Source organism: Aspergillus oryzae, chromosome 6, assembly GCF_000184455.2.
Source record: "Aspergillus oryzae RIB40 DNA, chromosome 6".
Lineage (NCBI taxonomy): Eukaryota > Fungi > Ascomycota > Eurotiomycetes > Eurotiales > Aspergillaceae > Aspergillus > Aspergillus oryzae.
In genome coordinates, this window is record NC_036440.1 from 2742869 (window position 1) to 2767256 (window position 24388).

The 24388-nt window shown below is 48.7% G+C and overlaps 12 protein-coding genes across 12 annotated transcripts; 4 read left to right on the forward strand and 8 right to left on the reverse strand.

Annotated features, from left to right (window-relative positions):
* Nucleotides 1-1547: 1547 nt before the first annotated feature.
* On the reverse strand, nt 1548-2538 carry AO090038000353 (fungal specific transcription factor domain-containing protein; the record flags this gene model as incomplete). The annotated part of the gene is made up of 2 exons (XM_023238326.1): nt 1548-1561; nt 1593-2538. 2 exons carry the CDS (start codon nt 2536-2538, stop codon nt 1548-1550), a joined length of 960 nt encoding a protein of 319 aa, XP_023093104.1.
* A 1405-nt stretch (nt 2539-3943) lies between these two features.
* On the reverse strand, nt 3944-5510 carry AO090038000352 (H(+)-transporting V1 sector ATPase subunit H; the record flags this gene model as incomplete). Its single annotated transcript, XM_001825234.3, has 3 exons — nt 3944-4550; nt 4613-5132; nt 5207-5510. 3 exons carry the CDS (start codon nt 5508-5510, stop codon nt 3944-3946), a joined length of 1431 nt encoding a protein of 476 aa, XP_001825286.1.
* Nucleotides 5511-6095: 585 nt separating this feature from the next.
* Nucleotides 6096-8807, forward strand: AO090038000351 (M protein repeat protein; the record flags this gene model as incomplete). The annotated part of the gene is made up of 3 exons (XM_001825233.3): nt 6096-6243; nt 6304-7799; nt 7866-8807. 3 exons carry the CDS (start codon nt 6096-6098, stop codon nt 8805-8807), a joined length of 2586 nt encoding a protein of 861 aa, XP_001825285.1.
* A 263-nt stretch (nt 8808-9070) lies between these two features.
* Nucleotides 9071-10054, reverse strand: AO090038000350 (ankyrin repeat domain-containing protein; the record flags this gene model as incomplete). The annotated part of the gene is made up of 3 exons (XM_023238327.1): nt 9071-9445; nt 9507-9629; nt 10031-10054. 3 exons carry the CDS (start codon nt 10052-10054, stop codon nt 9071-9073), a joined length of 522 nt encoding a protein of 173 aa, XP_023093103.1.
* Nucleotides 10055-10519: 465 nt separating this feature from the next.
* On the forward strand, nt 10520-11878 carry AO090038000349 (WD40 repeat domain-containing protein; the record flags this gene model as incomplete). Its single annotated transcript, XM_001825231.3, has 1 exon — nt 10520-11878. One exon carries the CDS (start codon nt 10520-10522, stop codon nt 11876-11878), a length of 1359 nt encoding a protein of 452 aa, XP_001825283.1.
* Nucleotides 11879-12293: 415 nt separating this feature from the next.
* AO090038000348 (uncharacterized protein) lies at nt 12294-13772 on the reverse strand (the record flags this gene model as incomplete). The annotated part of the gene is made up of 1 exon (XM_001825230.3): nt 12294-13772. The coding sequence occupies one exon, from the start codon at nt 13770-13772 to the stop codon at nt 12294-12296; it is 1479 nt and encodes a 492-aa protein (XP_001825282.3).
* Nucleotides 13773-13974: 202 nt separating this feature from the next.
* On the reverse strand, nt 13975-15578 carry AO090038000347 (uncharacterized protein; the record flags this gene model as incomplete). Its single annotated transcript, XM_023238328.1, has 4 exons — nt 13975-14991; nt 15047-15067; nt 15167-15227; nt 15478-15578. The coding sequence occupies 4 exons, from the start codon at nt 15576-15578 to the stop codon at nt 13975-13977; spliced, it is 1200 nt and encodes a 399-aa protein (XP_023093102.1).
* Nucleotides 15579-16624: 1046 nt separating this feature from the next.
* On the forward strand, nt 16625-17383 carry AO090038000346 (uncharacterized protein; the record flags this gene model as incomplete). The annotated part of the gene is made up of 1 exon (XM_023238329.1): nt 16625-17383. One exon carries the CDS (start codon nt 16625-16627, stop codon nt 17381-17383), a length of 759 nt encoding a protein of 252 aa, XP_023093101.1.
* Nucleotides 17384-17444: 61 nt separating this feature from the next.
* AO090038000345 (uncharacterized protein) lies at nt 17445-18460 on the forward strand (the record flags this gene model as incomplete). The annotated part of the gene is given in 3 exon segments (XM_023238330.1): nt 17445-17695; nt 17746-17985; nt 18001-18460. The coding sequence occupies 3 exon segments, from the start codon at nt 17445-17447 to the stop codon at nt 18458-18460; spliced, it is 951 nt and encodes a 316-aa protein (XP_023093100.1).
* Nucleotides 18461-19124: 664 nt separating this feature from the next.
* AO090038000344 (prefoldin subunit 5) lies at nt 19125-19558 on the reverse strand (the record flags this gene model as incomplete). Its single annotated transcript, XM_001825226.3, has 2 exons — nt 19125-19441; nt 19513-19558. 2 exons carry the CDS (start codon nt 19556-19558, stop codon nt 19125-19127), a joined length of 363 nt encoding a protein of 120 aa, XP_001825278.3.
* An 891-nt stretch (nt 19559-20449) lies between these two features.
* On the reverse strand, nt 20450-21191 carry AO090038000343 (nucleotide triphosphate diphosphatase NUDT15; the record flags this gene model as incomplete). The annotated part of the gene is made up of 3 exons (XM_001825225.1): nt 20450-20713; nt 20779-20987; nt 21089-21191. The coding sequence occupies 3 exons, from the start codon at nt 21189-21191 to the stop codon at nt 20450-20452; spliced, it is 576 nt and encodes a 191-aa protein (XP_001825277.1).
* A 988-nt stretch (nt 21192-22179) lies between these two features.
* AO090038000342 (putative proline--tRNA ligase AIM10) lies at nt 22180-24290 on the reverse strand (the record flags this gene model as incomplete). Its single annotated transcript, XM_023238332.1, has 5 exons — nt 22180-23537; nt 23591-23720; nt 23776-23855; nt 23913-24003; nt 24051-24290. The coding sequence occupies 5 exons, from the start codon at nt 24288-24290 to the stop codon at nt 22180-22182; spliced, it is 1899 nt and encodes a 632-aa protein (XP_023093099.1).
* Nucleotides 24291-24388: the final 98 nt, after the last annotated feature.

Below are 24388 nucleotides of genomic sequence, written 5' to 3' on the forward strand. Positions count from 1 at the left end.
AACGACTGATATGCAACGATCGACTAGCTCGTGCGCCAACATCTATCACTTACAGCGGTTGGTTAAATGTAGAATGTCAACCGGCGAATCGCCGAATCCCTTCTCAAGTCCTGGGGGGGTTTAATGCAACTTGAACTCGGACCAGCTGAAGCTCAGGAGTCAGTGCGGTTTCTCCACCAACTTATGATTGGATGTTATTCTCCCTCTCAACTGCCGTCAGCCCTGAAGTAGTTTAGCACTAGACACTAGGAGGTGTACGTAGTACGTACTGTATTAGTATCGTGTAGGTCACCCTCAGGTGTCGACGAGGCAGCCATACCTAGTCCGCTCTCGTTTTAATTTACTTGGCCTGTACTTCGTGAATTCCCTTTCGGTATACGGAGTACATCTCCGTCGGAAGAGCGACAATATCGTTTTCATTATTGCTTGACCTAATGCGCGTCAATGACTCCATCAGGCTGAGAAACAGTATGGAACCAGGATCAAAAAAGACCCTGGCTAAATATAACATGAAACGGCCACTGAAAGACGTTAAGAAGGGACCTTCCCCCAATCTAGACCTCACTGGATGGAGAATAGGCGCGCAATAGTCGGGTTCAAAATAGTTACCACTTTCTTTACACGTACCACCTGAACAAACATTTGCCCCGTCATTGACACCGAGGAGTAACAAGAATAGTAAACAACAAAAAAGAAAAGAACAAATAGAAAAAAGCAGTCCTTGTCCAACAACTGATAGTTAAGCGCCACGCCCCGAAAAATCTATTTTTCGATTTTCATTCGAGCAGACCGCTGAATTTGCAAATTTGCATCCTCCGAAGCGCCCAGAATCCCGCTTGCCCCAAATTTTGCATAGGAAAAAATAAAAGAGAGAAAAAGATCCGAGACCTGACTGGTGGTCCATGTAGCCCTATCTTCTCAAGGCGCAAGGGGCGAACCCAATCATTGTCCCATTTGGAAACGCCAACGTTGAGACCGCCATCCTTAGGAATGCTAATTTAAGAAATGACAGGCGTTTAACTTCTGCAAGGGTTGAGTCAGTAGTTCATAGGGCCAGATTTCTTGATTTAACCGCCTTTTTCCCTCCCTCGAGGGATAAACAGTTTCCATCCCTGTCTCCATGGACTTGGAAGTGATACGTCCATTCCGGCAGATTTAAACTCGGCAGGAGCCGCGAACGTGACGTGTGATTGATTATGCATGCAGCTGAGAATGTTAAATGACACCTGCCAACTGTTTTTAACACCAAAGGGGTGGTTGTATAGACAACTTAGATATACGGTAAAGGGCGAAGAAATACATATATACAAATACATATACAATAAACCGCTAGAATCATCAAAACATCATAATAACACCCGTTCGCTCGAAAATAACGTAATCCATGCACTGTGCCACAGCTTTGGCAATCGTTTGGTACATATAATATATCATTAGCAACATGAACTTCCTAAACGCTCTCTTGGCATCGTGAACATAAATAGCATGACATTCCCTGAAGCCCTGTCAATAGGGGATAAAGTCAAATTTCATTCGATCTATGACTGTCAGCGGGTGCAATCTAGACTCAGGAGTAACACAAGCAGACATACCGAGGAACTGATTCCAACCTTCATTCTCATCAATCTGGCTCGTCCAATATTGCTCCAAAAACCGTAAGGACTGTAGCACATTCGGCACGCGAATCGTGTCATGCAAACAGGAGAGCAATTGCCGCACTTTCTCCCGGTCCTCATCCCCTGCCTCGCAGCCTGCAATGAATAACGGTGTGGTGAGCATGGTCCATGGGCTCAGCCCTGCTGAGGGTCCAATCTGAGCAGTACATTCTAAAATACGCTTGACAGATGCTTGGACCTCCGGTGACGATGCTGGTGTTTTCCTCAACCGACGATGGATCTGAATGAGCGCGCTATGCTGGAAGGCTTCATTACAAAGGATGAATTGACGAATGTACTCGCTTGAGAGCCCTTCCACCACCCCTGGGTAGAATGCAGGCTGTGAGTCAGCTTCCTGGTCCATCAAGCGCCGAACGGACGACTCAAGAACCGCAGCTTCATGATGGACGCTGAATTCGTCTTCTTGGGCTACGCCACCGCATTGTTGGCTGGGGTGACTTCGCCAAGCAGCGGCCCCTATCCCGCGAAAGACTGCAGCAAGATTTACCGTGAAGCCCCAGTAATCGTCAAGATAGTCAGGGGAGTCGTGCTGGTTGATGGTACTCAAGATGGGTTGACCTGCAACGTCACCAATGGGTGGGCCATTGCCTGTTAACGCCGTGAGCGAAACAATCGATCGGTACCACCGATCCAAGTACCTCCTGAACCCATCTGACGACCGCGGCGACAAAGCTCCTCGATTATCACAAGCATCCATCAACGCCCTAGCCCCCTCAATATGGGCCCTCCATGAGTTGGGATGAATAGCCCCCGAATGAATCTCCGCGAGACAGAGTGTTCGCGCGGTCGCTAACAGCGCATCCGAACCCTTGACGTCCGGGTCCTGAAGCTCTGCCCGAAAATGTTCTAGACTGAGGGCCATGAACCGTGCTATCTCTGGTGCAGACTTGACGTTTTCTGACTGATTATGTAGGGCTTGTAGGTGGATAGCTGATAAGGCCATCGTCGCATATAGTAAAGACGGGGTCTGCAGGGCCATGGGAACGAGCATCTGGCAGATATCCCTTTGCATGCCCGTATGGCAGGCGGTGATTTGTGAGGCATCATTAAGGAAATGGTGAAGAAGAGCCTTCTGGTCAGACGATAACGAGGAAAACGGGTCGACGGGTCGGGTGAGAGCAAGAGGTTCAGAAGGAGGAGGTGAAACTTTCGTAGTGTAGATGAATTCGCCGGGAGAGTATTCTAGATCGATCCGTTAGATCTAAGGGCTCCAAAGTGAAGAGTACGGCCGAGCACGAGTAGTAGAAGTAACCTACCGAGTTTCTGCATGCCCCCGTGTCCCACACAGGCCCCGAACCTCGAGCGCGAAAAGGCCCTCCCTCCCCACTGCAGTTGCATCGCATATCGGCATTGCGCTCCGGCGGTTTTGCATCGTCCGCATATTGGTCGCTGTTCGTCACATTTTTGCCGTCGAGCTTTACATCGTTTGCAACCGGTAAATGATCGAGACATGGGATTGGATATTGTGTGGTCGATTGACGGTCGCCGATTTCTTTGACCTGTTTTTTATTTTATTTTTTTTTTTGGCTTTCTCGTTATCTTTCTCTGGAACCCTTCCCCGTTTGGTTACCTCGGCTGTTCCTGGTGGCTTCAAAATATGCCCTATACCGTGTAGAAAATCGCTTCAGATCAACAGAAAAGATGAAAGAGTAATTTAGCGAAATGTCGGCTCTCTGTGCGCAACGAGAGTGTGGCACGAATCCCCGTGGAGGGTCGCTCGTATCAGTGGGAATGGAGATAACGGACCTGCGGAGTGCTGTATAGCGGCCGATCCTCCAGGCTAAAGATCCACCGGAGGGTCGTGCCTACTGTACGTACATGGACACTATTGAGAAGTCGTGGAGAGGATCCAAGTGATTTTATTCCCCGGAGATAAATTCCGTGTTGCCTGGTCTCAATTTAAGGAGTCCTCAAAAATAAGAACGGCTCACCACGAAGTCCTTTTCTAATGCGGGGTTGTGGTTCCGAAGTTTCACAAAAACGAAGGCTAGGTTCGGTCGCCACGAGCCGATCTCAACCCGTGGGGTTGGTTGCATACTTGACTGCATTCCAGCACATGGCATGTCCTTCTAGAACGTCAAGGAAGATTACTTATTCCACAAAACAACACCGCTAAATGCACAGTAGTAATGAAGACACTTGGCCGACGTACGCTGCGCAATCAATACAATGCAGCTGGTTATCTCTATATCAGTCCAAAGCAAGCACAGAAGTAACAGACACTGGGTAATATAATCAACATGTAACAAGCATCTCGCGAAGAACGATCAGTCATCAAAGGTATACCGAAGCCACTCGCCCACTGCTCGCAGACTCTCCCAACGTACCGACTCGTCCTTGTCGGCCATGAGCTCCATAACTCGCGCCTTCAACCCGAGCTTTTCCAGCTGTGCTCGTCGTCCCGGCAGTTCCTTCACCAGATGTCCCACATCGTTACAGGCAATCGCGAGAACCTGCTTGTCATTGTCCCACTCCTTAGAGATAATCTCCGCTAGCTTCCTGGGAAGATTAGCATCATCCAGGATGCGCCGGGCATTGTCCTTCCAAAATGTAGGGTTACGGTGGGGTGGGGACCAGCGGAGGTGCCCTGACTGCAACTCCGCCGCGTACTGATCAAAAGTAGTTTGAGTTTTGGTGTACTCGTCGAGCATGTCCGAGAGAGTCTTCAGATCCTCAAGGAGATCGGGATCGGTCAAATGACGACCCGAGAGGTTCGAAAGAAGCGCAGGGAGGCGGACAAACACTGCGACCGGCAATAGGGTTGTACGATTGGAAGAAAGGAGGTTGTTGAGAGTCGCAAGAAGAAGCCGAGTTGTCTTCTCCTTCGGCGACAGGCGCAGGAGGTAAGTATACAACTGAAGAAATTCGTGGTCCCTGCGAACGTCAGTAAATTTCAGTCCGGGTGCAATATATTTGATCAGACGGAGGCTACGTACGCTTGAAGGTCATCCCCGATTAGCGCGCCTTCAAAGCTCAGCTGCCAGATAACAAGAAGAACCCGATACAGAAGTTGAAGCCCAACACCGCCGGAGAGACCTGGCTCGATCGCCCGCGAACTGCCAGCCACGGTGCTGGAACTGGTATCCTTGCCTCCGGTCGCCGCACGTAGAATTTCAATCAAAGGGGTGACCGTTTCTCCCCTCTGCTTCCAGAAAATTTCCCGAGATCTAGATGTACGAAGCAGCGCCGACAACTCCTGGACACCGATGTCTTGCAATCCACTGTCCTGGTTTTGGGTCAGACTGGAAAGGTAAGTGTACAGTTGTGGAAGTGCCTCTTCATCTCGGGCCGCAGACTTAGACGAAGACGCGAGGCTGATAGAGACAAGGTTTGTCAGGAAGGTAGAAGTGAGCAGCGGGATAGGGTCCTCGGCATTCGTAGAATGACGCAAGAGGGGGAGAAATGGCTTGTAGGGATCAGGATGCGCGATTAGGGCAGACGAGAGCGCTGGAACATCTACAGCACCGAGTAATCGGGTCAGCACAACTTCTATACATTTGCGCACACTTTGGGATCAAACATAGCCCTACCATTGATCAAGTCCGCTGCCAGCACAAGGATATACTGTACGATATCGGTCCTCCTAGAAGCGGAGTCCAGAACGCTCTTGGCGTCGGCACTTCCAGAGAGCAGGGTTACATAGCCAGAGATATCGCCCTCTACAGTCTGACGCCTCTGGTCTTTGCGAACCTTGTCCACTGCCTTGATCTTTTTCAGATGATCATCGGTGATGTTACCAGCTCGAACTGCTCCCTCCCACGGGATGGGCCGAGCTCGGATGTTGTTCTGGAGAGAGCTGAGATACATGGGAGGCTCCAAAGGCATGGTCGACATAGTTCCGGTAATGCAGGGTAGAAGTGAAGCCTACCCGGAACAGTGAGAAGCGAGGAAGACCAAGATGTGTGGGAGGGGGAGATTGAAGATGAAGAGAGAGGGCTGGAATCTATGATGATAGAGTGTTAACGAATGGAGGAAAGCTCCGGTGTTCACGTTGTTCCCCATCCTACCGCCAAGACCCATACTAAGCCCCATTCAATCAGTAGTAATCTCTCCAACCTTCTCGTCCACGCAAGCCAGACACCAGCGTGCGTCTTCCTGCTACGTGGTTGCACTCATCCTTGTCTGTTTCATGTCTCTTTATATCTTCTAGTCTAGTCTCTCGTCTCTCGTTTCGTTTTCAACCCCTCGTTCCCTATATAACTCCAACCCCCCACGCTCATTTTCCCCGCAGGAAAGTCAGGAATTATCGCTCAGCCTAGTTCCACATACTATACAGTGCGTGTGACAGCAGGCAAACATCAACCCACTTCATCATTTGCCAAAGACTGCCGCCTTTCATGCCAGGAAGCCAGTCGGACTTGCTGCTAGGAGTAGCTGATTCATGCCTCTGATTAAGACACCTCCGACCGCATTATCATAATGGCGCAACAAAAATGGAAGGTTGGATCCTTCCTGCAGCAAGCTGTCGCCGGCGTTGAATCGAAGTTGGATATGATCCTGGCCGATGAGGAGCAGCGCCAACAGATACAGCCAAAGCAAAATACGGCGACGAAGAATCAGCCTGGAAGTATGGCTTTCCCGAATTGATTGGAGCTAAATATATTCCGTCGCATACTAACAGGTCTAGATCTTTCGCGAAGTTCATCAAATGCGCGGAAGAATGATCGCCTTCAGGAGCGTCTGGCTCGCGCTGTTGTCAAATCTAATACCAATGCTAATTCCGCTTCCCAATCCTCAAGTCGAGTCCCCTCTCCCGTCACCAGTCCGGTCACGAGTAATGGCGCGCGGTCGAGCATGGATATTGAATCGAACCTTGGACGTAGCAGCCTCAATCTCGAAGAAAGTGCCCAAAACGTCGCTCCTGCCGATGAACTTTCGTCGATTGCAGCCTCCAGAACAAGTCATGACAGCAGCTCACCACGGAACTCGAAAGACATTGTCCCCTCGCGCGCATCGAATGAGGATTCCGAGTCGCAAAAGGCTAACTCAGAAAAGAGCACCGAAGTTGTACAAGAAAATGGCGTTGAACCTGAGCTACAGGAAACCGAAGCTGACAAACCACACTCATCTGAGGACCTTGCCCAGGACGCTGCGAATGGTCCGAGTGATATCATCGAGCCCTCCTCCACCGATGTGGACAAGACTATCGCACAGTTACAGGCAGAACACAAGGCAGCCGAGTCACGTTGGCAAGCGGAAATGTACGAACATATTGAGCGAATTGACGCATTGCAGTCGAAATTGAAGTACTTGACCAAGGAAGCTGCCGAGTCCGCCAAGAAAGCGGCCGCGGCGGAAGCACCTGGAAGTATGGAGAGACAACTCCGGGAGAAGGACGAGAAAATAGCACTGTTATTCGAAGAAGGACAGAAACTTTCGAAATCTGAGATGGACCACCGTACGGCAATCAAGAAACTTCGGCAGCAGTTGGCGGAGAATACGAAAGTTCAAACTGAAAATCACAAGAGAACAGAAAAGCTGGAAAGAGATCTAGCCAACGCTGAGGCCAGGGCTAAGCGGGCTGAAGCTGCCGAAAAACGAGCCAATGAATCACTGACGTCTCAGTCAAAAAGCTCGCGAGATCTTGAAACAGTCACAGCGGAGCGAGATGCATTGAGCCAAACAGTTCAGGAATTGAAGGGCCAACTTGCCAGAGCAGTTGCGCGAGCTGAGGCAGCTGAAGCCAAAGCCCAGTCTGACGCGCTAGAGCAGGAAAAGCGCCATGCGGCCAAGTTGGAAGAAGAACTGGCAAGCATCAAGGCCGAGCGTGATGAAAGTGAGGAAAGCTTGAAGACAGAGATACGCGATCTGAAGAGTACCATTGAGCAAGAGAAGGAAAGGGCACGAGTACTGGAGGTCGAACTAAAGAACGAGCAATCTGTATTGGAAAGCAAGATGGAGTCTCTTCGCTCCAGAGCGGAAGAAGCTTCATCTGGGGTAGCTGGCGATGCCCAAGCGAAGCTTCTACGCCAAATCGAGACATTGCAGACGCAGTATGCTGTTGCCAGTGAAAATTGGCAGGCGTTGGAGGGTTCTCTACTTGCGCGCTTAGCCAACGTAGAGAAAGAACGAGACGAAGCCGCACGCCGAGAGGGAGACCTGCGACGGAAAGTTCGGGAAGCGGTATGAATGACCGTGCTAACTCATTGTTTTTTTCGTGAGCAAACAGAGGCTAATCTATACGTACAGAACCTCAAAGCTAAAAGGGCCGAGGAGGACCTCGAAGAAGCAAAAGAGGTCGAGCATGATCTTGAAAGCAAACTCGAGGAACGCATGCAGGAGTTGCAAAAACTCGAGCAGAAACTTCAAAAAGCTACGGACGATTTAGTCTCGGCACAGAAAGACTTCGACGAACAGAAGAAAGTGTGCGATGCAACATGGGCACAGAAGCTGGAGGAAGAACGAGTGAAATGGCGCGAGCAGGTTGTGCCCCCTGCCATCTTCACCCAACAACAACGTACCGAGTCACCAGTAGCCTACAGTCGCAGGCCGAGTACCCTGGAGCCTGTAGGTTCTTTCAGTGACTTGCGATCAAGTCGCCGGTCTTCGACTCTTCCCATGACGTCGCCAGAGGTAGGCACACCAACACGACAGAACTCATTCCCAACATCTACGTCCGCTCTCCTTTCACCTCCAGCGAACAGCGCATCCTTCTCGCAATTTACGGACACCCCATCAATCTCTTTCGAACCAGACGAGTACTCTGCCCGGCCGCGCACGCCATCTGCTTTTGGCGGAGCGCTGACCCAAAACTCCCGGGGAATCAACGACATTATTTCGGAATCCACTGTTGGCGCCGGTCCATCGGTCCAGTTGGTGGAGCGCATGAGTGCGACGGTTCGCCGATTGGAAAGTGAACGAGCGGCCACGAAAGATGAGCTTGCTCGTATTGTAAGCCAACGCGATGAAGCCCGGCAACAAGTTGTGGACTTGATGCGGGAATCTGAGGAGAAAAGGACAGTCGACGCCCGTGTCCAAGAACTAGAGAAGCGACATGCAGAGCTAGAGGAGCGTTACGAGACTACTCTTGAGCTGCTGGGTGAAAAGAGTGAGCAAGTGGAAGAGCTCCAGGCCGATATTGCCGAAGTCAAGAAAATCTACCGCGAGCTGGTGGATAGTACCATGAAATGAGAGCCTATAGACAACTCCTGAAAGATAATCCTTTTTACTTCTGTACATAGTATTTTGTCTGGACGTTCGATACCGATTAGACGATGTTATGCGAAACAGGACTTTTCAGAAAAGAATATAATATCTCTTCTAATTGCTAATATTAGACCATTATAATAAGCTATGGAAGGCTCTGGGTATTCATAATCATGTTACACGTCTCTTAGATTTCTATACCCTCCATTTCTGCAGTTTGCCGAATATATGTTCGAACCTTGACGAGGTTAGTGCCTAAAGGATGGTTTACGGAGAAAGAATGAACTACTTACACTTGTATCCGGCGCCATGTCAATAGCCAAATTGCCATCGGCGTCCTTCTTATCCGTTTCAGCACCAGCCTTAAGCAGAGTGATCGCAGCTTCACCGTGGCCCTCGGAGATTGCATGGTGCAGAGCAGTCAGACCGTCCATATCCGTGGCATTGACGGGGCTCTTCCCGTCTTGAAGAAGAACCTTGATTATAGGTGAGGATCCGATAGCTGCGGCGCGATGAAGTGCTAATTGCCCGCGCTTATCTTTAACTCTGGCGCTGCATTTATTGGCTATTAAGGTACGAACGGTGGAAAGGTTGGCTTTGGAGGTTGCGAAGTGGAGAGCATTCTGGAGATGGGATTACAGTTAGTGAACTGACAAAGACCTGGTTAATTGAGATTAGACAGACCTGTCCAGAGTTACTCTTGGCATTTACGTCTGCGCCCTTTTTCAAGAGTAGGTCGATGATGGGATCTCCTTCGGCGTTCTTTAGACTGGCTGCGATCATCAATGGGGTCCAGCCTGAACCGTCCTGTGATACAAAGTAAGTGATTGATCGCAAATGACCCAGGTTACATCTGTGTTTATAGCAATCCCAGTAAGTAAGAGCCGGACACTACCTCGACATCTGGATCGAAGTGCTTCGTGGCCACCAGTAGCTCCACGATAGGAAGCCGATTATATGCTACGGCCCAGTGGATGGGGAGACGCTCATCGTCATCCTTGACATTGGCAAGCTTCGGATTTGCCTGTTAAACCTGAAAGTAAGCATCCATGATATACTCCGGCAAGCGCGACTGCCCTGACTATAAAAGGGAGATAGACAGCTCCAGATGATGCGGGGCAGCACTTACGTTTAGAAGTGACTCGGCCACCTGAGCTATCAACTATTGGTAAGTATCATAATTTTATAGACTACCAAGTTGCGCTTACTCCTTCCCTCTCGAGCGGCCTCATGTAGAGGAAATTTGGCGTCGTGTTGAGGGTCCATGACGATGTGCTATAGAATTTATAGATGCGGGTCAGAGAGCTGCTCATGATAAGATCGGAGCTATTGGCGGAGGGGAGCTTTGCCGTTGACACCTGTGGCATGCCTTACAGCCTCAGGCAGATACTATGTAGCTCTCCGCCAAAAGTCAAAAAAGGAACCGCAACCAACACTTCGACTCGTCATCGCCAGTCTTTCTCTCCTCCACCGATACTCGCCACCAGTTCGCGCTTGTCGTCCAATCGCTCAATAATAGATTTTGAATGAGGCAGTAATTTGCTGCTATCGACAACTGACCGTCAGAACCCCTTTGCCCGGGGTTCCAGACGCGAACGACACGTTCTTTTCGCCGCCTACCACCTCGCTGTAAGCGATCCAAATAAGCCATAAGTCGCTTTACGATCCCAATATACGATCTCAGAATTTCCACGAATATGGACGTTATTCCGTCGACTACGCCCGAAGAGGCCGTGCGCAGATCCGCGAAGAGGACTGCTGAACTTTTCGGCGCGGATTATCTTATGGTCACACCCTCGACTGGAGATGGATCGATTGGTGTTTCTTACAGACGGAAAGTGGAATATGAACATGTGAAGGAACTCCCACCAGTGCTAGCAGAGAAGCAAGCCAAGGCAGCGGCCGGGCGCACGAAGCGTCCCAAAATCCAAGCCCAGGCGAAGGCGCCCGTAGATGGCAGCGGCGCCTCAATGGCCCTGGTGAAGAAAGCTCAAGGCCCGGCTGCTGGTGGCCTTGGTAATGAGGATCAACCCAGGAGCCTGATCCAGCGACCCTCCGCGACACGACAACAGAGACCCGACTGGCACGCACCATGGAAACTGATGAGAGTTATTTCTGGACATTTGGGATGGGTGCGAAGTCTGGCGGTGGAGCCGAATAACGAGTGGTTTGCTAGTGGTGCTGGTGACCGGACGATAAAAATTTGGAATCTGGCGACTGGTGCTCTGCGTCTGACCCTTACAGGCCACATTTCCACCGTTCGCGGTCTGGCTGTGTCACCCCGGCATCCGTATCTTTTCTCGTGCGGAGAGGACAAGATGGTGAAATGTTGGGATCTAGAGACTAATAAGGTCATTCGTCACTACCATGGTCATCTAAGTGGTGTATATACGCTTGCTCTACACCCTCGCCTCGATCTGCTGGTCACTGGTGGTCGAGACGGCGTTGCCCGAGTCTGGGATATGCGAACGAGGAGTAACATCCACGTTTTGTCCGGCCATAAAGGAACTGTTGCCGATGTCAAGTGTCAGGAAGCTGATCCACAAATAATTACTGGTTCCCTGGACGCCACCGTTCGTCTGTGGGATCTTGCAGCTGGAAAGTCAATGGGTGTCCTAACTCACCACAAGAAAGGTGTCCGAAACCTTGCTATCCACCCCCGGGAATTCACATTTGCTAGTGCCAGCACAGGAAGCATCAAGCAATGGAAGTGTCCAGAGGGTGACTTCATGCAAAACTTCGAGGGTCATAATGCTGTCATTAACTCTCTCGCCGTGAACGAAGACAACGTTCTCTTCTCCGGTGGTGACAACGGTTCCATGTCTTTCTGGGACTGGAAGACCGGATACCGTTTCCAGTCGATCGATACCATGGCTCAACCCGGTTCGCTCGATGCAGAGGCAGGCATCATGGCCTCAACTTTCGACCGGACCGGCCTGCGTCTGATCACTGGTGAGGCAGATAAGACCATCAAGGTATGGAAGCCGGATGATGAGGCTACACCTGAGTCGCATCCGGTGACTTGGGCTCCCACTCTTGGCAGACAGAGATATTAGGTTGGTGGTGTTGTTGGCCGTCTGTCATGTTTATACCCTTCATTAGTCTGGATCTGATATAAGAATCGGGCATGTTCACTTCACGCACTTACGGAGTTTAGCGTTCGAGATGTACTGTTTGTTATCTGTGACTAGTACTGGGATTCGGTAGGGTTTATAAAAGGATTTTTCTCTTGTTGTATCTTATTAAGCTTGAAACATTCCGAAACTTGCTTGATTTACGCTGTTAAACTTATTCATCTTCGGGACTTGTAGTCGATAATTCGCTTGACGTACAAGTGGGTATCATTATTCGATTAATAAATGACTTTGTAGAATACATGGCCCAAACAACGAGGACATCGGACACGGAAGTTGTACATTCAAGAGGTGCAGGAGCTGTTGGTCTGGAAGACCGTCTTGCTCATACAACAGGTTACTGATCCGTGCCCAGTCCTAACCCCTTTGCTTCTATATCTTCACGGAACGCAGCCCTTACATCTTCGGCTGCCACCCTCAACCTAACCTTGCCGCTCCTGTCTCCTCTGCTAGGAATGGCAGCACTTCCCAGGGGTCCTTTCGTTGCTGGTCCGTGCTCGAGGGCAAGAACTCCAGAATTCATCAGTTCCATAGCCGCAAAGCCGAGAGCACGCACGCGAGCACCGCTGCCACCACTGAGTAGGTACTCTTTGATACCTGCACCAGCCGCGCCAGCAACTGCAACTGCAGCGTCTGCAATTCGCTTCGCTTCGTCAAGCACATCCCCAAAGGTTGATTCAGTGATCCCAGTTCTCTTCACACGGGCCAACAGAGCGGCAAGGAAAAGCTTCGCGGAGAGCGGGAGACAGCGTAGGGATTGCTGGAGCGGGGTTGAGGTTGCTTCTTGGATGGCTTGTTTGATAGTGGCGATAGTGACACGCCCTTGTCTCTGTGGCGGTTGAGCTTTTGGAGGCGCGGACTGCCTGTTGGTTGATCTCTCCTTTCTCGCAGGAGTCTTGCTGGGTGTTGGTGGCATGGATTCAGTATCATCTGCGTTGCCATCTTCTAGAATCGGTTCCAGTTTTGCTGCCTCGCTGGCCTGTTCGGCAATTTCTACTGCTCGGCGGCAGATATCTAATGCGCGTCGAGCGTCACCGCTGACAGCAGCTACCTTTCGGCTTGCAAATTGGATGGCGTCTGCATCGACTATGTTTCCTGGGATGTTGGCCAGGCGGGTGCTTATGATTTCCATGAGGTCGGTGTGTTTGTAGCCGGGGAATGTGATACGAGTAAGACCCAGACGACTGGATATCTTGTTGCTTAGTGTTCGCTCAGGCAGATCCATAGTGTTTGCGACGGCAAGCACAATGAGGCGGGAATGGCGAAGGGCAGGCCAGTTAAAGAAATTGTACATCACAGACTGGTTTTTAGTAACCAGTTGGTCAAGTTCATCCATAAGAACGACGCATGAGACACGCCGAGGTGATGGATGTGAAAATTCCCTCTCGAGTAAATCAAGTGCATGGGAAGGGGACACCCTGTCGCCCTTCAAGGCTTCCCAAAGCAATGAGTAGGACTGATGTGGATCGGTCACTTTCATACCATTAATCTCCACGAAAATGAAGTCGTCCATCTCTTCTGCCAGTACGGCTGCGTTCAACTGTGCGACTACCTCACGGACTGTTGCCGTTTTGCCAGTTCCAGGTGTACCCGAGATATATATGCAAGTTCCGGTTCCTTCCATGATAGCAGCGCTGAGATGATTGTACACGGTGTCGAATTCTGCCTTCCGGCACGGTAATGAAGTAGGGACCGTAGAGACATGTAGGAGAGTCCGTGCCTGGCGATATGGAGAAGCGAAATGGGATGGAGAAAGTATACGAGTGCCCAACGGTGTAAATTCGAGGGGTTTCTTGACAACAATTCTGTAAAACATGCCGTTAGCACCAGGACTGCCTATATCTAGTTGGATATATGTCACAAACCTCTTATGTGTTGGGGTGGTCAGAGCTTTTTGACGTCGTGACTGTGGTGTGGCATTCGTGGCTAATTTCTGCTTCTTCCTTGGTGTCACAGGTTGAAAGTCGTCATCTTCTTTATCCTTGGTATCAACATACTGTTTCCAAGTGTCAGAATGTTTAAACCTTCGAGCAAAGTCGGTTGGATCTCACATCATCATCACCCTGCTTTCGCTTCTTGGCCTTTTTCAAGCCATCCTTGATCATAGCAATCAGATCGAAGATCCTATCCTCCCGATAGACATCTTCCCAGACAAATTCCTCGGTGTATCTCCCTTGAAGTTGATTCACACCTCTACGGCAGACAATGCATTTATTGTAATCTGACAATTGTTCCTTTCCTTTCGGCGGAGCCCCATTCGGATATTTGGCGAAAAAAACATCCTTGGACATTACCGTCGCTTTACCGTTAATTGATGTAATTGGATTGACATTGAAGTCGGCCGTTAGATACTGCTCATTAGGCAAAGCGTCTGCTCGTCTCTTGTTCCTTGTCGACATGAATTCGTCTGGTGAAGCAAACCACATGATGTTGGCGGACTTGATCGTCTCACCCTCCGCTTCATCCTCTTCCTCCATGAATTCCGTGATGATACCCACCCAATCTTTACCTGGCTCCGGGGATTTGAGCAGCACGACCTGACCCAATTTGCATTCAAACGAACCCATCCGGGCTCCAATAATTGGTCGACGGTTCTTTGCGTTAGCCCGGGAGGTGCGCCTTCGATTTGACCTTGGTGTGTCTTCTGGGGCGTCCGTCACAGTGTCCTCCTTGTTCTCAGCAGTATCGACCGCATATATCCATTCCCACGGAAGATCCTCATCACCAAGTTCGTCGTCAGAATCATCGCGAACAAGACCTCCTTTGGTCATCCATTGCTGGGCCTGCTTGCGCGCACTACGCCTGCGAGTCTCCAGAGTATCATTCTCATCTGCAGCGTCTATAGCCATTTTCTTTCGAAGAAATGGGCAAATTAGCTGCTGGCGGAAGGGATGGACTGCGGCAATTGAACAGCAAACAAAAGAAGGTTGAAAATGGATCCACAACGCGTCCAAAGGCGCGCAGTCCACTTTACCCCATTTCGGGTTTAGCGCCCCATTGCTCCGTCCCTGTCCAATCAGAAGTCTCAACACGATCTATATAATCTTAGCCTTAGGTAGGTATAGTACATAGTACAAAGAAGTAGCATACAAGGGCAATCGGCCTGAATTTCTTATTTCGTCTCCAAGGTAGTACATTTAAAACATATAATCGAGATAACTTTGAACCATCCAGAAAAACTGATCAATATATCCGTGAGTAGTAGTATACAGTTTCAAACAACACTGAATGCCGTGAGCCATCCTCGTTTGGCACCAACGCCACCAGCCGGCTGTTTCAGAGGCAACAGTGTTGTTTTTGGTTGTAAACATGCTGGTGAGGTTCTTGATGCAGGTCACAGGACTCTCACCCCGTGACTAGGCACTTTCCATATTCATCATCAGCTAGTGTTCTTTCACTTTCGCCCTCATTCCCCTATCATACTCTGAACAAAGAATCCTGTGTCATTTACTTCCACTCCAGAACTATTAAATCAATCTAGCTATCAGGCGTTTCTCTCTTCTCTGTTATCTATTACTCACCCAACTCTCATCAGCTTACTCTCTGCTTCTGCTCGCCCTTTGAAGCTATCGCTGTCGGAGAGCTTCAACTCTGTTGCGAGTTTCTCCTTGGTAAAAGACATGGAGTGAGTTCTCTATTCTAGCTCATCTCTATACACCTCACCTGAAACAACTAGTAGTTCTCATCCCGTTTATGCTTTGTATGCTAACACCGTTGCAGTCATGAAACCGCGGGAGCTAGAGGTAAGGCATATCTCCATCAGTAAGAAGCACAAGACAATTCATATCCCTTACTACCCTAAACGCTACTAAAATTAACTGTTCATTGACTGGTCAATGCTCCATATAGAATGGTTGCTACCTGGTTACGGGCGACCCACATCGAAAAGCCGTGGAGAAACCACTCGAGCAGCGACAGGTCAGGCTCGCATAACATTATCTAAAGGAAGTACCCGGAATGAGACAGAAACACAGAAGAAGCCGCAGGTATCATATACTGAAGTTACCGCTGCTCCTATAACCAACAACACTGGGCGTGCTAGAGGTGCACCGAGAGCAACAAGGGGGCGTGTGCAGGCTAGACGGGCATACTCCAACACCGCAGCCTCACGCCAATCTAGCAATCTTCTCCGTGATTCACCTGCAAAATCAAATTGGAGAGCTGGTAGTGAGCCTTCTGGTAAGCTCTCTCTAGTTTAGGATGCCAACAGGCTAACACAACCCTGGGTTATACTAAAGGGATTTTCAAATTGCCTGCCTCTTTTGGCAGTTTCAAGTACGAGTAAGCACCTTCAGCTCGCTTTTATCTATGAAAACGCTCACTATTATATGGTGTATAGGTTCTTCGGGGTAGCAAGATCAACGCTTTCAGCAAAATCCACTGCAGCCACCCAAGGTCGTCATGAAGTCTTCGAGGATATCAGCAGGAGAACAGGTGCATATGTGAAACCTCCATCTTATACTGACAAGGTAGGCCATTTAGCAGTCTAATATCAGACAACGATTGTGTGCTCATTCACTGCAGGTTATTCAGCTATGGGGTAAACCACAAGACGTGGCTTCGGCCATAGAAATAATTGAAAGGCTTCTTGCCAAATGCAATAGTTTTCAACCCGCACACAAAAAGGCAGAATGGGCTAAAATCAATGCCTATTCTGCAAACAAAGTAATGGGCGTTGAGTTAAAGGAAAGACGTGAAAATATGCTGCTTCTCCTGAGGAAAGAACCCGAATCGCCTTCAGACTTTCCAGAACAGGTCAGTATATCAAGATATAAACTATTATTTGCTTTTCTAATAGATCTATTATCCAAGCTTTTTTTCTTGTGGCCGAGCGATGGTCCATCAATCAAGGAATCTCTTGGAGAACAACTCGAGGCTCTTGATATAATTCGAGCGAAATTTGGCTGTCACCTCTACCTCCCGAAGAATGCCCCTGACTATATATGTGCTCTTGGTCCCAATCATGATACGATGAGGCAGATCGCACAGCTTCTTAGGACCAAGTGGAGTGAGACTGTTGCCAATAGCCACGTTAGGTCGAAGGTCTACATTTCAGAGCCTCCCAAAATCCTGAGAGACAAGATTGTCGTGGAAAATAATACCTTCTTTGCGAAGGCCTTTCTTCATGGAAAGGTAGTGAAGAGCCTTCAGTCGGAGCAGTGGCAGAATCGACGTACTTTGATACAGACAAAGAACAAGGCACACATCTCGAGTGCCCTTTCAAGATCCTTGCGAGGTGTCTCCTTTGTCCGTGGGCACTTGCGCATGCGTGTCAACCTTGGTTCGTTTGTGCTTGATGAGTATCGCATGCCCAAGAACGAAAAAGCTGGGTATAGTTTTGAGGAGTTCAGAGAGATGGTATTGCATGAACAAACAAAAGGCCGCTTGATTCCAGGGTATGGACTCCCTATTATTTATTTGTCCTAGGCATTAATATCATATGAGCAGGTTACCTGTCAGTCAGGATGAGCTCCTGGCTAGATGTTTCATGTCTACCGATCTTCTCGAGCCTTACGAAAGTACATCCTGTTCGCTGAAAAATGCCGAGCCTGCATATTCTGTGAACTTCGAATTCCTGGGTTCGAATAATGCTCTACTTCGACTTGAAGCGGAATTTGCTAGAAGCCCCGGAGCGCAGGAGTTTGAAGTAACTCAACGCCGATGGCTTAGGCCTCGCAAAAGCGGCCAGTCAAGCGACAGAAGGCCACCCCTCCAGATTGGTGTCATTGATTTCGAAAGGTAGGTATTTCGTATCTTTCGTCGGTTTAAACTAACTGAGTCCTTGTTAGAGCCGACTGGCAACTTGAAATCAAATCCCTGGAGTTCTACGAGACATCTTCCATCGATGCTGCTTTGAAATCATTTTCGCACTCTATCGGTTTCCGACGCTCTACAACCATAGGTGACATTTCTGCAAAGCCTGAGAGAAAAGTCGTCTTTCCGAGTTCAGCTCCGGTATCTAGGTTTGTGGAAAAGACCGCCATCCGGTATAGGCTAAAAAGCACCAAGTACATATTAGAAATAGCAAGGTACGATGAATACAGCCGATTAAAGACGGATGCTTCTCAAGGACAAGCACCAGCACCAGCTTTAGTGACGGGTGAGACCTGTGATGTCCCATCCACTTCCTGGGGAGCATCTATATTTGATTCCAACTGGGATAACTTGATGGGAGAGCAAGCCAACCTGTCAGTTGGACATTCCGCACGGCACAGCCCAGAGCTTCACACTTTCTTCCCTCCGAAGACAATATCAGATTCGAATGACAAGAACGAAGGCTTCTGGGAGTTTATTAGCCTAGTGAAGCGAGTAGCGGAAGTTCTAAGCCCAGCACAGCCCCGTTCCAGCTTAGAGAATACTGCCAGGAAAATACAGCTGAGCACCGAGTCATCGATGGTTCCCACTGCAACCAAAAGCCAGCCACCCTCAAATGAATCCTCGCCCAAGCTTGACGTAAAGGGTCTTGCTGGAATGTTGGACGCCGACCTTGGCACTCTATTCTAAACAGATGAAGTTGATCTTTATGAGAGGACTAGTTGGTAACTCACAAAAGCGACCAACAATGCCATAGCTCAAAGTCTAGGGTGCAGGGCCATTCTGCTTGTGCTTTGTTGCGATCTTCCCATCATTGTGCGGGCTCGATGTCTCGTCGAACATGTATGTTTCAACGTGTCTTACATCTCGGCGGAAGCCTTGGAGCGTGCGGTGTTTCTCAGCCGGCAAAACAGGAGCTTACATGCGAAACGGTTGATGATTTGCCATTGCCAACACTTACTGTAACAAATACCATTCCTCTATTATTTCTGTTGACTATTTTACCCTGACCAATCACTGGATGATCGGACGCCTCTGCGAGCGTCTGGCAGGTTCTAACCACCGCCCGCAGCGGCAGCAGCAGAGGATGGGGCGCCTTCGCTAAGCAACTTTTGTCTCAGAGCTGGTAATAGTTAGCTTATAGTACGCATTCGCAGATTGAGTGCGGGCCAGTTAGAGAATGGTATGGCATTATATTCGACTTACCCTCCTCGAAGAGTCTTTGCTGGGAGCTCTTCGTCTGTACAATCTTTTCCAACTCTGTGAGATTCGTCTCTAGACTCTTGATTTTGTCCTCATAAAACTCAATCGCCTTTTTCGTAGTCTGCCCAGAGATAGATCATCAGCTTTCGAACTAGCCCTTATAAAGAGGACATAGACTCACCTTCTCAACATAGAATCCCGTTCCAACATCCACAAGCACCTTCTCCCGGTCGGCCAGCTTACCCTTGACATACAACGAGCTCGTCAAAGGCACCAAGATATCATCCCTCCCATCCGTGCCCCTCTTCTCAGATCCGACAACACCCTCATTAATCGACCGCACACAATCCCTAAACTTCGACTGCGCCGCGCGCAACTTAGCATGCGACGACGTCAAATGCTCCAATTCCGACGAAAGACGAGTCTGCAGCGCCCGCAGTTGCGGCACAGAAAGCGAGTTGATATTAACTACCGATTCATTTCATCATTAGCTAGGCAGCCCCAGGTCTAACCAGCCATATATGAGAAGTTCGCCGTACCTGAGCCCGGAGGAGCATCCGATGCGGGGGAGTCTTGAGGGGCCATTTTAATTTATGCAATGGCGCTTGTTTTCACTTTCCCGTTTCCTTGTTTTCGGATGATACTGTGTAAACCCGAGTTATGTATATGTGGAAAAGTTGACCTTGGTTGGAATATCAACGGTGCGAGGGATTGGGTTATTTCCTCGTCCGTTGGTTGATATCATTTGGCTGTGATTTGGGAATTGATTATGCCCGCGACGGGCGAGAGCAGGTTGCCCTTTTGGGTATGGTCGTTAATTAGATTATGTAATTGTGCGGGATCCTACTATGTTGATTAGTCAGGCTTGGGCTTTTTTATGCTTAGTTTGGACTAAATAGAAGTGGGTAGGATGGAGGTCTTCATGTTTTCATTATTTCTTTATTCTTTGAGTGGTCAAAGTGTTGTTTTGATTCTAGTCTAGTTGCATTAATTGATTTGCTGGGGAATAGAAAGGTGCCGTATGATTGTTGGGGTTGGTATATTTGAGCTGTGAATATATATTCACTAGATATGCATGATTACTGAGGAAAGAGTTACTACTAACTTAACTAACTTTCATAGTCAAGTCTATTGAGATTGACTGGCACCTGATGTTCTATTCTATGAATTGAAGGATCAAGATAATTGACAAAATATTCATAATCCATACTAAAAGTGATAACAAGCGTAAACAAGGTGACTAGCACACGAAAGAGGCACGTATTGTTGAAGGTGAAGGAAGTAAGCAAAAACAATTCGTCGTAATTGAAAGTGTCTTGTCGTATTGCATGTCGTAGATCAAAAGGAAAGAAAAGTCCATGAACCAGTTCTCATCTGTCTCAGAAAGCATGGCGTATGTCATTCAGTCTGTCCTTGACTAAACCACCAAGTGAGCCATGAACAGACAAAGAAAGAAACAGAAAGACTAAAGAGCTGTCAATTGGACGCAGGACCGACCACAGGTTTTTCTTCACTTTCCAGTATCGCGTTATATGCCTTCAGTGGATGAAGTTTTGCTCGTTGCCGGAACAAGTTCACCGTAGGGAGGAAGAGTTTCGGTCCCTTATACTCAGGGATCTCATCCCCTTTCTCAGTCGCTTCCTTAGCCGCTTTCTCAGCAGCATCTTGTGCCTTGTAAAGATCCTCGACTTCCTCCCAGGTAAACCACTTCCATTTGAAGCATTTTTTGGGCTCATTGAGCTACATGAGATTGGGTTGTTAGTGTAAAGACTTAAGGCATTTTAGTGATTGGGGTTGAGTCCTACCTGAGGGTCTCCAGTGCCACCTACAAGTTTGGCTGCGAAGAAGTTGGTAGTGTAGTGTTTCCCCGCCTCCTTGAAGACATCGTTTGTAACAGTGAGAAGTTCGATATCGAAGATGTCCAATCCCGTCTCTTCATCGATTTCGCGCTTTGCGCAAGCCTCCAAGCTTTCTTCGAAGAAATCTATGTGACCTCCAGGGAGACCCCAGGTACCTGGGAATATTAGTATACTCCACCAATATATATAGGAGCTAATATGGACGGCGAAGGGGATATATTAACGTAGGGGCAGGGGGGGGGTTGAAGAAGCATACCTTCACCATGACTGCCCTTTCTGAGTCCCATCACAAATTGGCCTTGATTATTAAACACGAAGACATTGACTCCGGTTCTGACGACTTGTCCTTGCGCACTCATTGTGATTCGAAGTTATGAATCAAAAAGATAAGTAAATGTTTAGATAGAGTGTAAAAGTGAAGGTCTTGTGGAAAGAAGGAATGTGCAATTATTGCGCTGTGTAGAGCAACTATCAGAACGCAGGAGAAAGGGGGCCTTCTTTTATATTGTATAGAAACTTGAAATTACCAGTCAAAGGGGATAAATTCCAGCCTAGGGCTGTGAACCTGGGAGGTTACCTGGACTTCCGTGCGAACCAATCGGAGCATGTCACTGCCCCAATCTTGCCTTATGTACGACATAAAGACTGAACTCGACCTTTTCATGATCTTCGACAAGGATACACCGTGACCCACCCTGAATGAGCCTCAGCAAGGCACACTTCTGACCGATCTCTTTCTTCAGCTGAATCCACTAGTGTCGTGGTCTGCTTCTTTTCACAATGAGATGGCTATATATAGTTGGGAGAGTACCCCGCTTTGCCCTACATAAACAAAACCCGACGAATGCAGCGTTGAATCCCTGACTGTGTTTGTTTGGAGTTTCCGTTTTCATAACATCTAGGAGGAATTCTCCAGACTGTTGTCATTGCTAGTGCGGTGGTACTGGCCGGTTAACTGTGAGAAACACGGGAAAACTGCCATGTTCAATGGGCTTAGTCCGCGGAGCAGATCAATGAGAACTCCGAGAGCAGTAGGTTAATGGGCAAACCAGGGTGTTTACCATGGCTGGCTTTGGAGGATTACGAGTTAAGAGGCCTGATGACCCATATCGGGAAGGCTGAAAAGTGGTGAAAGCCTGTAACCTGCCGCCGTAGAGCCCTTGCCTTCTAAAGTTCCCAGCTGACCAGGTGCTAAATACCACATATTATACCCATTATCTCTTGGCTGCATGGCAATGTATCGCTGCCTTCTCTCGGTTGTTCATGATTTGGTGTGGATAGACGTCGACAAGAGATGAATATTGTACAATTGATCATCTGTATAATACAATCCCAGAAGCCTTAACTCTACAGGCGCTCCAGCAAGGACCGAATAAATGTCGAGAGCTGCTCTAGAGGTACATTCTCCCGTAGATTGTCCAGCTGACGACACTGCACTTCTAATGTTTGCTCCTTCTTCCACCCTTTACCGACCACAACAATGATAGGGTAGCCGATCAGGTCGGCGTCTCCCAATTTCCACCCCATTTGCTTGTCCCGGTCATCAAGAATGACGTCGACTGGAGATGCTGGGTCTGAAGTAAGTGTGTCATATATCTTTTCGGCTTCTTCCTCCAAGCCCTTCGCAGGGACAACAATGACCTCAAAAGGAGCCACTGCGCGGGGCCAGTTGAGGCCCTTGGAGTCAGCTAGACTGTCAGCGACCGCCGTGATCATACGTGAGACACCGATTCCATGACATCCCATTTGCATGGGCACCACCTGATGCTCTGAGCTTCCAGATGAGGATTGGTCCACCATGACAGAGGCTTGTAGAACTTCACTGTATCTAGTGCCAAGATGGAAGGTATGGCCCAGTTCAACCGCGACCTGGGTTTTCACACGACCTTGAGCGCATTTGGCGCACTTGTCGCCGTCCTGAACCTTGACAAGGCTGAGGCCGTTGTTTGTGCCAGGGAATCGATCCAGCATAGAGTAGTCAATGTCTTCCACCTTGCAGCCTGCTTGATCCAGCAAGTCACTCAGCGGTGGACGTTTGTACACTCGCACCTGCGAGTCATACATGTCCACTACACGGTAAGGGCCGGAAGCCTTGTTGGACTTGACATTAGTAGCCCACTGTTCTAATGGGTTCTCTACGCTGAGATCAAGATCGATACCTGCAGCATTAGCTACAGACTTGACAGCGTGAGAGTTCACTTCTCTTTCCACTGGTTCCTGGGTTTCGCCTTGCATGGAGAATTTCGGATACCATCCTCTCAGCAGTGTCCGTTTGTCCTTGGATATCGACATCCAGAGACCTGTAGAAATGGTCGGAGTTGCTTCGGGTGACATATCCCCCGTGTCAAACCCTGGACTGGCCTGATGGCTTTCATTGTCTCCGAGTTCATGAATCTTTCCGTCTGCAAGCTCGTCATTATAAACAGTGTCGCAGCTAGTACAGCTGATGACCGTGTCTTCTCCTTTGGAGCTGGGAACGTGGAATTCGTGACTCAGGTTGCCGCCCATATTGCCGGAATCTGCAGCAGCGACCAGATAGGGTATTTTAAGGTCATTGAATAGTCGTGTATACGCAGCTTTCACAGAGGTGTACGTTTCTAAAGCTTCTTCCACGGTGCAGTCGAACGTGTAGAGATCCTTCATGATGAATTCTCGCCCACGAAGTAGACCTTGTCTTGGTCTTGGTTCATCACGGTATTTCCTTGCTGCATCAAGAAATGTTAGCGGGAAAACCGTCGATTTTTACATGTAAACTCACAGATTTGGTATACTCGTAGAGGTAGATCTCTGTACGATTTGGCGAGACTGCCCACTAGAGTGGTGATTTCCTCCTCATGAGTAGGAGCAAGAAGGAAACGAGATTCCTTTCTGTCATGAAATTTGAACACCTAACATGCCATGTTAGAGTTTTTTTTGCAAGAGATATCGGAGATACCACTGTACCTCTGAACCCTCTCCTAAGCGTCCTGACCTCTCCCAGAGTTCTTGGGAAGATATGGACGACAGTGAAACTTTTGACGCTCCTATAATCACATTTAGGAAATTGTACTTTCTAGCGCAGAAAGCATAGGGGGGCATACCAACTGAGCGCATGTGCTTATCTATCAGGCGCTCAAGCTTGTCTTGCACTCGCAATCCTAGCGGTAACATATGAAAAATCCCCGAATAAGCCTATACAAAGTCAGAATTGGCTATGCTATGCAGGTGGAGTTTACTACCTGTCGGAGGAAGCCTCCCCGAACTAAGAGGTCATTCACGTCCTCTAAACCCGTTGTCAATTGTTGTCCTCGAGAGTAATTGCGTTTTAAAATTACCTTTTTCACCCTGAATATTTTTCTTTGAGATGCCTCCCGTAGGAATCCAGAAATTAGACACCCGAGTTCGGCCATCAGTCTGTCAATGTTAATGAATAAGTCTTGTGGCAGGTATATGCGCAATGTCCTACATGGAAGCTGCATGATGGAGTTCTATGGAATCGAAAGACTCCACAGTATGCTCTATATGCGCCGGAATAGCGGCCCGGAATCGGGCGAAAGCCGGATATCATGAATTAATG